Raw genomic sequence first — 18,261 nt, 5'->3', positions numbered from 1 at the left:
TGTTAGATGTAAATATAAAAAGAATACAATTATTTGCAAATCCTTTTCAACCCATATTTAATTGAATGCACTACAAAGACAAGATATTTGATGTTCAAACTCATAAACTTTATTTTTTTTTTTGCAATTAATAATTAAATTAGAATTTCATGGCTACAACACGTGCCAAAGTAGTTGGGAAATGGCATGTTCACCACTGTGTTACATCACCTTTTCTTTTAACAACACTCAATAAACGATTGGGAACTGAGGAAACTTATTGTTGAAGCTTTGAAAGTGGAATTCTTTCCCATTCTTGTTTTATGTAGAGCTTCAGTCGTTCAACAGTCCGGGGTCTCCGCTGTCGTATTTTACATTTCATAATGCGCCACACATTTTCGATGGGAGACAGGTCTGGACTGCAGACGGTCTTTTTTTTACGAAGCCACGCTGTTGTAACACGTGCTGAATGTGGCTTGGCATTGTCTTGCTGAAATAAGCAGGGGCGTCCATGAAAAAGACGGCGCTTAGATGGCTTCTCTGAACCTTTTGATGATATTATGGACCGTAGATGTTGAAATCCCTAAATTTCTTGCAATTGCACTTTGAGAAACGTTGTTCTTAAACTGTTTGACTATTTGCTCACGCAGTTGCGGACAAAGGGGTGTACCTCGCCCCATCCTTTCTTGTGAAAGACTCAGCATTTTTGGGAAGCTGTTTTTATACCCAATCATGGCACCCACCTGTTCCCAATTAGCCTGCACACCTGTGGGATGTTCCAAATAAGTGTTTGATGAGCATTCCTTAACTTTATCAGTATTTATTGCCACCTTTCGCAACTTCTTTGTCACATGTTGCTGGCATCAAATGCTAAAGTTAATGATTATTTGCAACAAAAAAAAATGTTTATCAGTTTGAACATCAAATATGTTGTCTTTGTAGCATATTCAACTGAATATGGGTTGAAAATGATTTGCAAATCATTGTATTCCGTTTATATTTACATCTAATACAATTTCCCAACTCATATGGAAACGGGGTTTGTACATGAGGAGGTCGCCTACAGCCACAGCTCTTAATGCCAGTGTTTTTTGACGCGGCACAAATTATTTGTGTAGCTATATCTTTTTTTATATATATTTTTGTAGACCACGTACCCGCCGGCTACAGTACACTAAATATTTTATTTGAACAGGTGTTAATTGGAACATTTACATTATATACATGTATGTAAACATCTGTAAGTGTGTTTGCAGGTATAGTGGTACCTCGGTTTTTGTACATTCCACTTTTCCTATGATATGCATTTTGACAAAAATCTTGCCCCGGTTTTTGTATACTGTCTCGGTTATTATACGGCCAAACATTTCGCGTGACAAATTTGTCTGTTTGCTCGCATTTTACAGAATCACGCATCAAAGATTCAGTCTCTGTGCTTTTTTAAATTGAATGCAACTGCAAAATAATCCGCCATGACACCAAAGAAAGTGGTGAGTGCCAGCACTTTGATAAAGTAGGTGAGAAAAACTATTGATTTCAAGATTGAACTTAGCAAAAAACAAAGCTGACGCCCGTCATAAAGTTGCGAGTGTTGTTAAACATCCATTTTTTTCATTATTTATATGTATTTCAGATTGCTTTCTGCATGTAAATCTATCCTTATTCTTCCAATAAATAAATTTTTTGGTGTTTGGAACGGATTAATTGTATTTACGTTACATCTGTTGGACCTTTAGGAATGATTTAAAAGCAAAGTACCACTGTATATGCATATGTACAGTATGTGCATGTATACAGTATGTGCATGTGAATATGAATGTGTATGTGCAAGTGTACATGTGAATGTGTCCGTGCGTGTAGGTGCATGTGTGTGTATGTATACGTGAATGTGTATGTGAATGTGTATGTAAATGCGTACATATATGGCTATGTGCATGTAAGTGTGTATGTGCATTTTTAAGTGAATATACATGTGTATGTAAATGTGAATGTGCACATGTACAGGTATGTGCATGTGTACGTGCATGTTAATGTGCATGTGAATGTGCACATGTATGTGCTTATGTATGGGCATGTAAACATTAATGTGTGTGTGTAAACTCATGTGAATGTGTATGTGTAATCACCTTTACATGCTATCGTGAATGTGTATGTTTATGCGTGTTTACGTGCATGTGCATGCGTACGTATACGTGCTTATGTATGTGCATGTAAATGTTAATGTGTGTGTATACGTGTATATATATGTGAACGTGTATGTATATGCATGTGTAAATGTTTCGTGAATGTGTATGGGGATGTACAACATGTGTATGTAAAGAACGTGTAAGTGTGTGTATGTATACGTGAATGTGCATGTGTATGTAAATGCGTACATATATGGCTATGTGCATGTAAGAGTGTATGTGCATTTTTAAGTGAATATACATGCGTATGTAAATGTGCCTGTGAATGTGCACATGCATGTGCATGTGTACGTGCATGTTAACGTGCATGTGCACGTGTGCGTGCTTATGTATGGGCATGTAAATGTTAACGTGTGTGTGTATACACATGTGAATGTACAGGTAAAAGCCAGTAAATTAGAATATTTTGAAAAACTTGATTTATTTCAGTAATTGCATTCAAAAGGTGTAACTTGTACATTATATTTATTCATTGCACACAGACTGATGCATTCAAATGTTTATTTCATTTAATTTTGATGATTTGAAGTGGCAACAAATGAAAATCCAAAATTCCGTGTGTCACAAAATTAGAATATTACTTAAGGCTAATACAAAAAAGGGATTTTTAGAAATGTTGGCCAACTGAAAAGTATGAAAATGAAAAATATGAGCATGTACAATACTCAATACTTGGTTGGAGCTCCTTTTGCCTCAATTACTGCGTTAATGCGGCATGGCATGGAGTCGATGAGTTTCTGGCACTGCTCAGGTGTTATGAGAGCCCAGGTTGCTCTGATAGTGGCCTTCAACTCTTCTGCGTTTTTGGGTCTGGCATTCTGCATCTTCCTTTTCACAATACCCCACAGATTTTCTAAGGGGCTAAGGTCAGGGGAGTTGGCGGGCCAATTTAGAACAGAAATACCATGGTCCGTAAACCAGGCACGGGTAGATTTTGCGCTGTGTGCAGGCGCCAAGTCCTGTTGGAACTTGAAATCTCCATCTCCATAGAGCAGGTCAGCAGCAGGAAGCATGAAGTGCTCTAAAACTTGCTGGTAGACGGCTGCGTTGACCCTGGATCTCAGGAAACAGAGTGGACCGACACCAGCAGATGACATGGCACCCCAAACCATCACCCAACCATGCAAATTTTGCATTTCCTTTGGAAATCGAGGTCCCAGAGTCTGGAGGAAGACAGGAGAGGCACAGGATCCACGTTGCCTGAAGTCTAGTGTAAAGTTTCCACCATCAGTGATGGTTTGGGGTGCCATGTCATCTGCTGGTGTCGGTCCACTCTGTTTCCTGAGATCCAGGGTCAACGCAGCCGTCTACCAGCAAGTTTTAGAGCACTTCATGCTTCCTGCTGCTGACCTGCTCTATGGAGATGGAGATTTCAAGTTCCAACAGGACTTGGCGCCTGCACACAGCGCAAAATCTACCCGTGCCTGGTTTACGGACCATGGTATTTCTGTTCTAAATTGGCCCGCCAACTCCCCTGACCTTAGCCCCATAGAAAATCTGTGGGGTATTGTGAAAAGGAAGATGCAGAATGCCAGACCCCAAAACGCAGAAGAGTTGAAGGCCACTATCAGAGCAACCTGGGCTCTCATAACACCTGAGCAGTGCCAGAAACTCATCGACTCCATGCCACGCCGCATTAACGCAGTAATTGAGGCAAAAGGAGCTCCAACCAAGTATTGAGTATTGTACATGCTCATATTTTTCATTTTCATACTTTTCAGTTGGCCAACATTTCTAAAAATCCCTTTTTTGTATTAGCCTTAAGTAATATTCTAATTTTGTGACACACGGAATTTTGGATTTTCATTTGTTGCCACTTCAAATCATCAAAATTAAATGAAATAAACATTTGAATGCATCAGTCTGTGTGCAATGAATAAATATAATGTACAAGTTACACCTTTTGAATGCAATTACTGAAATAAATCAAGTTTTTCAAAATATTCTAATTTACTGGCTTTTACCTGTATATATGTAAATGTAAATGTTTTGTGTATGTGTATGTGCTTATATATGGGCATGAACATTTTAACGTGCGTGTGTATATGTATATACATGTGAACTTGTATGTGTATGCACATGTAAATGTAAATGTTTGTGTGTATGTGCATGTGAATGTGCACGTGTATGTGCTTATGTATGGGCATGTACTGTAAATGTTAACATGCCTGTGTATGTGTAAATACATATAAGCGTATGTGTATGCACGTGTACATGTTAATGTGAATGTGAATGTTCATGTTTGTACGTGCAAGTGTATGTTCATGTGAATATGCATATGTACGTGTACAGGGTGACAAAAAAAGCGTTCATCACCTAAACTTGAATAACTTTTGAAATAATTAATAAATTATTTTTATTTTTCAGATTTACCAAGAAGAATTCATGTTCTAAAAGTTTAGAAAATTTCAACTTCGAGATGCCATGGACTACTGAACAAAAGACATTTATAGTTATTTTCGGCTGAATTCTATCCACGCGGTGTATATACATGTGAACATGTATGTGTATGCACGTGTACATGTAAATGTGAATGTGCATGTGTTTGTTCATGTTTTTTGGACATGCATGTTGCAAAGAAAACGTAAAAATGTGATGCATCATTTTGAAACTATATACAGTATGTTCAAATAAAACCAATCTGAATCTGAAATGTGTAAGTGTACATGCAAGTGTGTGTGCATCTGTACGTGCATATAAATGTGAACGTGTATGTGTATGCACATGTAAATGTTTATATTTATGTGCAATTGTATGGGTAGTAGAGATGCGCGGATAGGCAATTTATTTCATCCGCAACCGCGTCAGAAAGTCGTCAACCATCCGCCATCCACCCGATGTAACGTTTGATCAGAACTGCACCCGCCCGCCATCCGCCCGTTGTTATATATCTAATATTAATAAAAAATAAAAAAAAAGGGTGAAAACTACGCGAATTGCACCTTGTGCAGACAAGATTTTTCGATCGGACACGGAGGAATTAGCGATGTAAAAGACCACGTTGGGACAAAAAAACACAAGTCTAATGCCGTTGCTAGCGATACAAGTGGAAAACTTTCAACGTTTTTCGTCGCCCAAACAGATTCTTTGGATGTGATAAATGCCGAAGTTTTATTTACGGAGGCAATAATTGAGCATGGACTTCCAATCGCACTGGCTGATCACATGGGACAGTTAATAATGTAATGCAACCTTTAAAAATCATTACGCGGTGATCGCGATCCCAAAAATAAACTTTTCTTGCATGATAATGTCCAGAAAAATTTGCTTTATATTACTATAGAGTCCTTTTAACGAATGAGTTTGATGGTTTATCACAAACCTTAAATGAAATTCCATGGCCACCGTCCTGCTCTCTATATCAACCAGGGTGAGCCCCACCCCTTTCGTGAGCGCACTGCGCGCGGAGTGACCCCTGTTACGCGCCCCCGGCAACAGGGGTGGCGGGCAGGTAAGCTGCGCGGGCGGAGCGCGCGGAGTGACCCATGTTACGAGCCCCCGGCCACGGGGGTGGCGGGCAGGTAAGCTGCTTACCTGCTGCGCGTGACGCCGGCCGCGGCGAAAGCGGACGAGGCGGGGTGTCGGTGCGGTGGGCGCGGTAGTGACCCTGGACGTGCGTCGGGCCCTTCTCGCGGATCGCCTCAGCTACGGCTCCCGGTGGGGCCCTCTCGGGGGAAGGGGCCTCGGTCCCGGACCCCGGCGAGGCGTCCCTTCTCCGCTCCGTAAAAGTGTCCATCTCTTTTCTTTTTTTTTCTTCTGTTGTGGCATATGCAGCAGGTGCCTGCTCGTTTTTCGTATGTGGGTAACAACATTTAACTATGTATATATATTTCCGAATTGGTTTAACTGCCACCCGCAAAAAAAATAAAAAAATTTAAAAAATATCTAATTAATCCGCCCGACCCGACCCGCGAGCGGATAAAATCTTATTTTTTTTAATTTCATCCGCCCGATCCGCGGATAATCCGCGGACTCCGCGGTTGTGTCCGCAAACCGCGCATCTCTAATGGGTAGGAATACGTGCACGTGTATGTGCATGCGAATGTGCACGTGCTTGTGTATGTGCATGTAAATGTGCATGTGTACCTGTATACATATATGTACGAGCATGTGTACTGTATGTGTCTAAACCAAAAGCTAAACATGAGTTCACCTGGATCCTTCTGATCCTTCTGACCTTTCTCAACTTGAGCGCAAAAAAGAGGGAGGGAGAGAGAAGATGAGATGTTTAGAATTACAGACGCTTATTTCCACACTAACTGTGGGAGTTAAAGCTGCTCTCCTTCATTTCTGATGATGTAAGGGTTCAGCTCCAGGGTGTGTGGTTTCTAGGCAACAGACATGTCACAAGCACATAATCAAAACAGAGATGCTGAAACCATGTCAGCCTGTGGAAAACTGTCTGAAACAAACACAGAAAGCTCAGTAAGACACACAAGCATAATAACAATAATAATGATAATAATAATAATAATAAACAAACAGTGACACACTGAGGTGAGTCAAGTTAGGACAAACACACAAGCCTGTCAAACAGTCCATCATGGCGTCCTTTCATCACGACTAGCCTACCTGTTGGTCACAGCACTGACACACGATCACATGACATGTCACATGACTGGAGGAGATATCAATGTAAGCAATGTAAAAATGCATTCAAGTCAAAAGAAAGAAGCTCACAGACCAGACTTCTCATTCATGTCCATCTCAGGCAGATGGTTTTGATCATAAAATTTGATTGTTGTTGGCTCTCCTGGCTCCTTCTTTGTGGGCACTCAGTCTCACACATAATAAAAACACACATAGATAAAAAAACAAAACAAGCATGGCAGAGAGAGGGAAGGCAGAGCAGGGGATGAAGTGATAAGAGGAGGCTTTGGATGAAAGTACTCACGGATGGTTAAATCCATCACTTGAGACGCCAAGCAGAAGACAGGATGCTCATACATTTCCCTCTTTTTTCCTACAAAAGAAGGATGGGGCATGCAAGAAGCCGGGGTCAGAGGAGGCGGGATGCTGGAAGGGAGGACGGCTGTCCGGGTGAGACTAGAAGTTGTCTAGAAGTGTCTCACGAGGACAGTGGACAAGATAGTAAGCATTAGAGATGCGCGGTTTGCGGACACAACCGCGGAGTCCGCGGATTATCCGCGGATCGGGCGGATGAAATTAAAAACAATAAGATTTTATCCGCTCGCGGGTCGGGTCGGGCGGATTAATTAGATATTTTTTTTATTTTTTTATTTTTTTTGCGGGTGGCAGTTAAACCAATTCGGAAATATATATACATAGTTAAATGTTGTTACCCACATACGAAAAACGAGCAGGCACCTGCTGCATATGCCACAACAGAAGAAAAAAAAAGAAAAGAGATGGACACTTTTACGGAGCGGAGAAGGGACGCCTCGCCGGGGTCCGGGACCGAGGCCCCTTCCCCCGAGAGGGCCCCACCGGGAGCCGTAGCTGAGGCGATCCGCGAGAAGGGCCCGACGCACGTCCAGGGTCACTACCGCGCCCACCGCACCGACACCCCGCCTCGTCCGCTTTCGCAGTGCGCTCACGAAAGGGGTGGGGCTCACCCTGGTTGATATAGAGAGCAGGACGGTGGCCATGGAATTTCATTTAAGGTTTGTGATAAACCATCAAACTCATTCGTTAAAAGGACTCTATAGTAATATAAAGCAAATTTTTCTGGACATTATCATGCAAGAAAAGTTTATTTTTGGGATCGCGATCACCGCGTAATGATTTTTAAAGGTTGCATTACATTATTAACTGTCCCATGTGATCAGCCAGTGCGATTGGAAGTCCATGCTCAATTATTGCCTCCGTAAATAAAACTTCGGCATTTATCACATCCAAAGAATCTGTTTGGGCGACGAAAAACGTTGAAAGTTTTCCACTTGTATCGCTAGCAACGGCATTAGACTTGTGTTTTTTTTGTCCCAACGTGGTCTTTTACATCACTAATTCCTCCGTGTCCGATCGAAAAATCTTGTCTGCACAAGGTGCAATTCGCGTAGTTTTCACCCTTTTTTTTAATTTTTTTTATTAATATTAGATATATAACAACGGGCGGATGGCGGGCGGGTGCAGTTCTGATCAAACGTTACATCGGGTGGATGGCGGATGGTTGACGACTTTCTGACGCGGTTGCGGATGAAATAAATTGCCTATCCGCGCATCTCTAGTAAGCATGTCTTCTTAATATCTTGTTCGCACCCGCAGCAATTCTTTCAAGGCATGAAAAGGCCTCAGTGTGCAGTGGAGTGCAGTGTGCTGCCACAGGCTGGGGGGGAAAACGGGTACTGTACCCTCATGTGCAGTCGGACTAAACTGTCCTGTGATCGGTCACATATAGTCATGTGTGGATCACAGCCGCACTGATTGGGCAGACACTACACCGCTGCCATTGAGGTCCCATGCCACTGAAAGCACATGCAAGGGAGCAGATGCTGGGTTGGAGATGTGATCAATCCGAGCATCGCTTTGGAAGCAACTTCACCGCACGTCGCCCAGAAAAAGTGAAGCTGCTGTGAGGGAGAGGACGGGCGAGCACAGTCGACAAGTAGAACAGCAAAGAGAGCTGACAGGAGAGCTGCTGCAGTTAAGGGAAGGTTCTAGACGCTATGATAATGTGCATCCTTAAAGCTGTGACCCAGAGAGCGCCTTCAACAGGCCACATGTTGCCATGACGACACATTTCATGGCTTTGTTGTTGAATGCATTTTTACTCACACACACTTCAACAAAACCTTGGCTACTGAAACAAAGGAGAGAGTTATTGAGACACAAGAAGAGGACAAGAAGACAAGTTGTATCTTCCTCAAACACAAATAAGTATTTCCTTGTTAGTTTTTTACAAGATGCCCACAAACATAACTTAATAGAAACTTCATCTGAAATTCACATTTTCATGAAACGAACCAAAAAGAAACCCCACTAATAATGTCATGCCAGGAAGATATTAGTAATATGTGTTTTTTAACACTAAAATATGAATACAAACCAGTGTTAACCATTTTTGGTAACAAAGTACAACACAAATAACAACTTTACATTTGTGTGTTGAATTAACAAAATAGATCAGTGTGTATTATTTAAGTAATTACATATATATATATATATATATATATATATATATATATATATATATATATATATATATATATATATATATATACATACATACACATATACATATACATATACATATGTATATATATATATATATATGCATATATATATATACATATATATATATATATACATATATATATATATATATATATGTATGTGTGGGGAAAAAAATCACAAGACTATTTCATCTCTACAGGCCTGTTTCATGAGGGGGGGTACCCTCAATCATCAGGAGATTTTAATGGGAGCATTCGCATACCATGGTTTATATAGGGCACAGAGTGGGTGGGTACAGGCTGGCCTAGGGGCGTGGTGATTGGCTCATGTGTTACCTAGGAGGTGTTTCCGTCTGTGGCGGCATGCTGTTACAATTTCGCTGCGCTTGTTGAGGGATGACAGGTCTGGACGGTAAATAATAAACAGTTTCTCTTTCAAGCATAGGTTGCATCTTTTATTACCACTATTGTAAGGTGTGCTGGATGCAAGAATTTGCCATGTTATTGAATATTCAACATTATTGTCTTTGAGGTCCCAAATGTGTTTGCTGAGTTCTGTGGTATTTCGCAGGTTTTTGTTCCTGAAAGAAGCCTTGTGATTGTTCGAAATTGTAACAGCATGCCGCCACAGACGGAAACACCTCCTAGGTAACACATGAGCCAATCACCACGCCCCTAGGCCAGCCTGTACCCACCCACTCTGTGCCCTATATAAACCATGGTATGCGAATGCTCCCATTAAAATCTCCTGATGATTGAGGGTACCCCCCCTCATGAAACAGGCCTGTAGAGATGAAATAGTCTTGTGATTTTTTTCCCCACACATACATATATTGCGCTCTACTACAGTATCGAGCACTATTTTTTGGATAACCTTATTAAGACATATATATATATATATATATATATATATATATATATATATATATATATATATATATATATATATATATATATACATACTCACACACACACACACACACACATGAACATACATGTATCTTGATACAGAAATTCAAATAGACCATAAATGCTCTAATTCTAGCCAGGACGTTTATTCACCTAAACCACAAAGAAGAATTGAAAGAGGGGATAAGTGGACAAAGGCTGTTATTTACAAGAAACCTAATTTTATTTCACAAATCATTTTTTTCATGAATTTGCTATACTGCTTGTACTCTTTAGGCTCACGGGTGAGCTGGAGCCTATCCTAGCTGTATATTGCACAAAAAGGCAGCAACAGTAAGATACAATTAATAACAATAATGAGCAAACTGTTCATCCAGTATTATTAATATGTATTAATAATAATTATCATTATTGTTATTGTTATTATTAGAGGCGTCCAGACGCAACTTTTAACATCCAATAGTATACCAATATTGGAGCCTTCAGTATTGGACGATACCGATATTGATCCGATACAATAACAGCAGGAATCCTACAAACTTTTATTATTGTGCTGTGTGTAATCTTAGAAAATTTTTCATCAAGTTAAAATAGTCAAACAGAGAACAATGGTAGATATAAAAAACACCAATTTATTATGAACGTCTGGAATTGACTTATGCTGTGTTTAAGTTGAAGTGGAGTGATAATAGTTTTTTGGTCACAATAATTAATGAAGTCAAGCTCATGACGCAGTAATTTGAATGATGCGGATACATTTGTTACTGGATAATTTCTAATATGCTTCTGCCTTGGAGACTTTATATGGAACTATAATTATTTGATACATGTTTATATTGACAAATGTGTTGTTTTATACAGAAATATGACACTTATTACAAATGTCTAGCTTGTGTGCTTAGCTGTTGTGTGGCTGCTAACTCCTAGTAGCCTATAGCCTGCCGTGTTTACCTTTTGTAAATGACTTGACTAAGAGAGAATAAAATACCAATCTTGTGTATGCTGCAGGACTACTTGTATCTGACATTACACTGTATCACACATTTTACATACAAGCACATATCATCCACATTTGTTTTTCTATGATATCGGTTATCAATATCTTATCGGGACGCCCCTAATTATCATTATCATTTTTAATAGTGGTTGATGAGTTGATTGTAAACCATCAGAAGGGTAGCGTTACCAACATGTGCATGCAGAGTAGATACATCTGCTGGATGCTGACCATTTATGACATGTTGCAGAGTTCATTTAAAAAATCAGAAAATTGCATACAGCCCCACCTTTTTGTACACCATGAAACCCGCGACTATGGAAGATATCAAACAGAGGCAGTAATTGGAGCATTTATGGCAGGCAGGAGGTAGTAGTTATGGATGTGTTTATTTATTTAGTGAGTAGGTGTTTTGATTACCTTCGATCTTAGCATACTCTTTAATCCGTTGGTAGTTGAGGTTAGCAGCCTGCTCCAAACATTTACGGATGACTCCTTTAACTTCTTCTGGTGGGACTGGGGTCACAATGTCCTTCATCAGGACCTGAGCGGGTCACATTTCAAGAAAAACATCTTGTCATGTTCAGGACCCACTTTAGAGACCTAATACTGTACACATGATTGACAAAACTGACTGTAGGTATTGAACAATATTGTGTATCATTGTGCTTGTAGCTGGTGCAGTAATTATCAGAGGTGGGACCAAGTCATTGTTTTGCAAGTCACAAGTAAGTCTCAAGTCTTTGCCCTCAAGTCCGAGTCAAGTCCCGAGTCAAGACAGGCAAGCCCCGAGTCAAGTCCAAAGTCAAGACTGGAAAGTCTCAAGTCAAGTCCTAAGTCCTGCATTTTGAGTTTCGAGTCCTTTCAAGTCCTTTTAACCACAGACTAATATATTAACACAGATTGTGTATGCTTTTCAAACGCTGTATTTATTTATTAAAACAAGTGCATTTTAAATTGCAGGAAAGAAAATTGTGATGACATTGCACTTTATAATAGCACTATTAACCAGTCATTTTAAACATTAACTCATTCCTTTACAGAACAAACACATTGAAAAATAAAGTGCAAATGTACTTATTTGTACAAAAGTGTTAACATTGAAAAAACATGACATATACGTGAACATAACAAAAAAGTTGTACTTTTTATATGTCAGGGCCCTATGCTGCATTGCATCTGCAAAAGACCAAATTAGCCAAGAGTAGTCAGTCATTTGTGCACGATGGGGGCGTAGTATGATGCCACCATGGCTGAAAACTCGCTCCACTGGAGCACTGGAGGCAGGCACTGCCAAGACTCTCATGGCCACTCGGAACAGTGAAGGAAGAGTCTTCATGTTCAATGCCCAGAACAAAAGGGGGGAGAGAGTTGTTTTGGGTTGGTGCACTACTTGTAAGTGTATCTTGTGTTTTTTATGTTGATTTAATTAAAAAAAGAAAAAAAATAAATTATTTCTTGTGCGGCCCGATACCAATCGATCCACGGACCAGTACCGGGCCGCGGCCCGGTGGTTGGGGACCACTGAGGTAAACAACCAACAGTATGTCAGAAAGCTAGCTAAAACGGTACACATATTCATAATATAGTATACATTTTAACTGACCTTTATTTGACTATTTTTGTCTTTTTTTAGGTGGCTAAAATACGCGGTGCTGCTGACCGCCGTCTAACGTTACGTGTGATATATTGACTAACGTAACCCTGCTTGAAAAAATCCCTGAACAAAAAGTATGAATAAGGTAGTGAACTGCAACAGATTCCCGTGTTTGCAATAACGTTATAACGTTAGCAGTGAGTTTACAGCCTCACTGATTTAACTACACAGCAAATAAAAGTCACGTTACTTAGCCAATAAACGTTATCTTTCATTCAAAACTAACCGTTCTTTGTGCAACTTCAAATGCCGGACGAAGTTGGAAGTTGTTGCCTCTCCATCAGTAATTTTCGAACCGCATGTGTTGCATACTGCAAACCGTTTTGTGTTGACCACCTCGTAATTTTTATACCCAAACGAAATTATTTTAGGTATCATTTTTTGTTCACTGGCGTGTGGTTTGGACATGTCTTCTTCGTTGGTTGTCCTGCAATTTGATTGGATGAATGCTGTGTGATGAAAACAAAGTAGATCTAATTTGATTGGCTGTTGTACTGAGACCACACCAGCTGACACACGCAACGCTGATAGACAAGTACACAATGAAAAATACGGAGTGCTCCCGAATAACTTTTTCATCTTTGGGTTTTGGGGAAAGTAGCAAGTCATGTCAAGTCATGTCAATTCAAAAGGCTCAAGTCCAAGTGAAGTCACAAGTCATTGATGTTAAAGTCTAAGTCGAGTTGCAAGTCTTTTTACATTTTGTCAAGTCGAGTCTAAAGTCATCAAATTCATGACTCGAGTCTGACTCGAGTCCAAGTCATGTGACTCGAGTCCACACCTCTGGTAATTATGCCATAAAGTGGCCAATGGTGCAGGCTTGCAAACTACAAAGATAAATAGATTTCGGGCCTGATTTACTGAAGGTTTGCACGTAATAAAACATGTGCAAACGACAGAGCCAGAGCACACGCAAAGCTGATCTACAAAGTGGATTGTGTCTTTTAAGTATGCAGAATAAGGCATTCAATCCATTTTGCGTCTCCATCCATCCATCCATCCATTTTCTACAGCTTATTCCCTTTGGGGTCGCTGGAGCCTATCTCAGCTACAATCGGGCGGAAGGCGGGGTACACCCTGGACAAGTCGCCTCCGTCCTCATAAATATAAAAATATATGCTGATCATCAAAACGTTCACAATACCGGGAGGAGAAAATGCTAGTATATAATACAGCACTACATACATGCAACACTCATCACCGTTTTGGGAGCTCTATTTTGCGTTTTCTTTAGCGCTGTTGCATGTCTTGTGTTTTGGTGCCTCCTGCTAGCGTAGTCTCTCCACTGTGCCATTTTCTGTTTCGGTTGCCATGGTACCCAAGGGAAGGCGGGAGTGACAAGCACAGCTGGTGCCAATTTGCCTCCACCTATTTAGTCTCCCCTCACGCGCCTGTTTGGTGCGGCATCATTCCTCGTAGTCCCTACTTGTGACTCCACACCTGTTCGGCTTGCTTCCAGTTCCTCCAGCTCATTGACTATATTCCTGTGCTTTTTTTTAAAAACTTTGTTAGTTTTGTATTTGACTGCTCAGTCCTCACGTTTTTCCCTTGTGGTCTCCATTTGTTTTTTACTTTTTTTATTTGTACTTTTTTTTCGTGTAACTGGCTTCAGTGACATCGTTGTTTGTTTCATCCTCAACGCCCAGCATGAGTTTGCAGGCTTTTATGATCCAGTCCTTTCCAGGCCGGATCATCTCCTTTTGTTATTTGTCGCTTTTAGTGAAATTAAAAGGACCTTTTTGTTGTGTTTTATTGTTCTCCTGCCTTCCCTTTTATTTTGTGCCTGTATTTTCCCTGTTGTGCCTTTTTTTTTCAGTTCGCGTCCCTTGAGGCACACCTACAGCTAATCAGTCCATGGACTATATAAGCTTGGCACAGACAGCTGTGCCTTGCTGGTTATTGTCTCCTGTTCCTTCCCGTCGCATGCGTTTGCTTGATCTCCAAGTCCAGGTACATTTTTTTCCACCCTTGCTATTATACACCTAACCTCTGTGTATTTTTCTTTGCTCCCTGAGGTGGAGAAGATATATGCTGTGGACTTTTCCTTTGCTCAGTGTGCCCTGGCCTTTTCCCCTGCCGACCTTTGAGGTTCCCGTTTATTGGCTATGTTATATGGTATGCGTTTCTGCCCCATCACCTTTTGTTTACCTTTTTGGTCTGAATTAAAGACTCTCCGACATGGAGGAGCAGGATACCATGAATTATGCAGTGAATGAGAGTACATGCAAAATTCTCATTTAAATACGACAATCTGAGCCACTTTTTAATTGCAAATGCAGTCTTAGTACCAAATTCACCAGCCTTGGCGTCACTATAGACAGCGATTTTAAACTTGACAAACAAGTCAATGGCATTTTAAAATCGTGTTTTTATCGTCTTCGTCTCTTTTTATCTTTTAACCTTTTTGAACAAGTCGTGCATGCTTTTATTTCAAGTCGCCTGGACTACTGCAATGCACTTTATGCTGGCATTAGCCAAAAAGCTCTCTCCCGGTTGCAGTTAGTCCAGAACGCGGCAGCACGACTTTTAACAGGGGCCAGGAAACGCGAGCATACAACCCCAATTCTTCAGAGTTTGCACTGGCTCCCTGTTCATTTTAGAATTGATTTTAAATCCTTGCTGTTTGTTTTTAAAGCTTTACATGGACTGGCACCTCAGTATATCTCGGACCTCATCCAAATTTACACTCCTACGCGCGCTCTGAGGTCCGAGAGCCAGCTCCAGCTCGTGGTGCCCAAGACCAGACTAAAATCCAGGGGAGACAGGGCCTTCTCTGTGGTCGGCCCTAAGCTCTGGAACACTCTGCCCCTCCATGTTCAAACTGCTCCCACAGTGGAGTGTTTTAAGTCTCGTCCTAAGACCCACTTTTATTCTTTGGCTTTTAACACTAAATCACTCTACGGAGACAGCCCTCGCAAAAATGACTAATGATCTACTGCTAACGATGGATTCTGATGCGTCATCTATGTTGCTGCTTCTTGATCTTAGCGCTGCTTTCGATACCGTCGATCATAATATTTTATTAGAGCGTATCAAAACACGTATTGGTATGTCAGACTTAGCTTTGTCGTGGTTTAACTCTTATCTTACTGACAGGATGCAATGCGTCTCCCATAATAATGTGACCTCGGACTATGTTAAGGTAACGTGCGGAGTTCCTCAGGGTTCGGTTCTTGGCCCTGCACTCTTTAGTAATTACATGCTGCCGCTAGGCGACATCATACGCAAATACGGTGTTAGCTTTCATTGCTATGCTGATGACACCCAACTCTACATGCCCCTAAAGCTGACCAACACGTCGGATTGTAGTCAGCTGGAGGCGTGTCTTAATGAAATTAAACAATGGATGTCCGCTAACTTCTTGCAACTCAACGCCAAGAAAACGGAAATGCTGATTATCGGTCCTGCTAAACACCGACATTTATTTAATAATACCACCTTAACATTTGACAACCAAACAATTACACAAGGCGAATCAGTAAAGAATCTGGGTATTATCTTCGACCCAACTCTCTCCTTTGAATCACACATTAAGAGTGTTACTAAAACGGCCTTCTTTCATCTCCGTAATATCGCTAAAATTCGTTCTATTTTATCCACTAGCGACGCTGAGATCATTATTCATGCGTTCGTTACGTACCAACTGTAAAAAATTACAGTTGGTACAAAATGCGGCTGCTAGACTTTTGACAAGAACAAGAAAGTTTGATCATATTACGCCTATACTGGCTCACCTGCACTGGCTTCCTGTGCACTTAAGATGTGACTTTAAGGTTTTACTACGTACGTATAAAATACTACACGGTCTAGCTCCGTCCTATCTCGTCGATTGCATTGTACCATATGTCCCGGCAAGAAATCTGCGTTCAAAGAACTCCGGCTTATTAGTGATTCCCAGAGCCCAAAAAAAGTCTGCGGGCTATAGAGCGTTTTCTATTCGGGCTCCAGTACTATGGAATGCCCTCCCGGTAACAATTAGAGATGCTACCTCAGTAGAAGCATTTAAGTCCCATCTTAAAACTCATTTGTATACTCTAGCCTTTAAATAGCCCCCCTGTTAGACCAGTTGATCTGCCGTTTCTTTTCTTTTCTCCTCTGCTCCCCTTTTCCTTGAGGGGGGGGGGGCACAGGTCCGGTGGCCATGGATGAAGTGCTGGCTGTCCAGAGTCGGGACCCGGGGTGGACCGCTCGCCTGTGCATCGGCTGGGAACATCTCTACGCTGCTGACCCGTCTCCGCTCGGGATGGTGTCCTGCTGGCCCCACTATGGACTGGACTCTTACTATTATGTTGGATCCACTATGGACTGGACTCTCACAATATTATGTCAGACCCACTCGACATCCATTGCTTTCGGTCTCCCCTAGAGGGGGGGGGTTACCCACATATGCGGTCCTCTCCAAGGTTTCTCATAGTCATTCACATCGACGTCCCACTGGGGTGAGTTTTTCCTTGCCCGTATGTGGGCTTTGTACCGAGGATGTCGTTGTGGCTTGTGCAGCCCTTTGAGACACTTGTGATTTAGGGCTATATAAATAAAGATTGATTGATTGATTGATTGACGTGAGTTGTGTGGTCCTCTGTCCTCTGTTGTCCTCTGTGTTTTTTTTATAAATTTTTATTTCTATTGTTTTTATATTGGTTTTATATTTATTTATTTTTTGTTTTTATTCAGTGGTGGAGCTAAGGATAATATTTGATTATTGTTTTTTAATAATGTTTTAATATTGTTTTTAATATTATTTGTAATATTGTTGTGCAGCACTTTGGAAACATTTTTGTTGTTTAAATGTGCTAAATAAATAAAGTGGATTGGATTGGATTGCACGTGGTACTTGGATCTTAGTATCTAAGTCAACAAAAGGCATCATATTGATAGTGCACATAAACCTCACTTTCCAGTGCCTAAAGAGCTGTGCTGAGTGATTAGTTGACAGCCTGTGGCTTTTATCTCATGGGCTAGCACTGCTCAAATAAATCTCAATCAAGGGAGATTTGTGGAACCCGGGTTGAACCCAGCTTGTACAAGAATGGACTGTGCAGAATTCCTACTGTTACACCCGTGTGGCGAGTGAGAGTATATTTTTATAAATGTGTGTCTGAAATAATTACAAACCCTTTCCAGCAAAGATAAAGTGGCCTTGAGTGCACCTTCAGGACGCCCAAAGGGGAAACAATATCTGCATTGGAGGATGAGGAGAGAGAGGTTTGAATACACACAGGACATTATTTATTTAAAAAAAGAATGTGCATCACCTGAAATTTACAATCTGGTTTTCCAATATCACACGTAAACGCTCCTTGATGTCTTCAAAACGCTCCTTCTCGTCCACTTTGACGGTGCTGAGCCCGTCCGGCCTGGGAGGGTCACACAAATACACGTTAAATAGCAACGCATACG

The 18,261-nt window shown here is 41.0% G+C and overlaps 1 protein-coding gene across 10 annotated transcripts in view; it reads right to left on the bottom strand.

The window, feature by feature from the left end:
• The window catches only part of cadpsb (Ca2+-dependent activator protein for secretion b), a 286,320-nt gene that overhangs the window by 63,957 nt on the left and 204,102 nt on the right, over positions 1–18,261 (bottom strand). For 4 of the 10 annotated variants that reach the window (XM_061923570.1, XM_061923568.1, XM_061923563.1 and 1 more), the window contains exons 14-17: positions 18,117–18,218; positions 17,977–18,040; positions 11,625–11,748; positions 7,060–7,128 (exon numbers count right to left, since the gene is read on the bottom strand). In XM_061923570.1, coding sequence (XP_061779554.1) covers positions 7,060–7,128; positions 11,625–11,748; positions 17,977–18,040; positions 18,117–18,218 — 359 coding nt within the window. Of the gene's footprint in view, positions 1–6,318; positions 6,352–7,059; positions 7,129–11,624; positions 11,749–17,976; positions 18,041–18,116; positions 18,219–18,261 lie in introns of all 10 variants that reach the window. The other 6 variants (XM_061923571.1, XM_061923567.1, XM_061923566.1 and 3 more) reach the window with 3 other exon arrangements.

This window comes from Nerophis lumbriciformis, linkage group LG28 (assembly GCF_033978685.3).
Source record: "Nerophis lumbriciformis linkage group LG28, RoL_Nlum_v2.1, whole genome shotgun sequence".
In the NCBI taxonomy this organism is placed as follows: Eukaryota; Metazoa; Chordata; class Actinopteri; order Syngnathiformes; family Syngnathidae; genus Nerophis; species Nerophis lumbriciformis.
The sequence above is the reverse complement of the archived record's forward strand: the minus strand, read 5'-3'. Positions and strand labels throughout refer to the sequence as shown.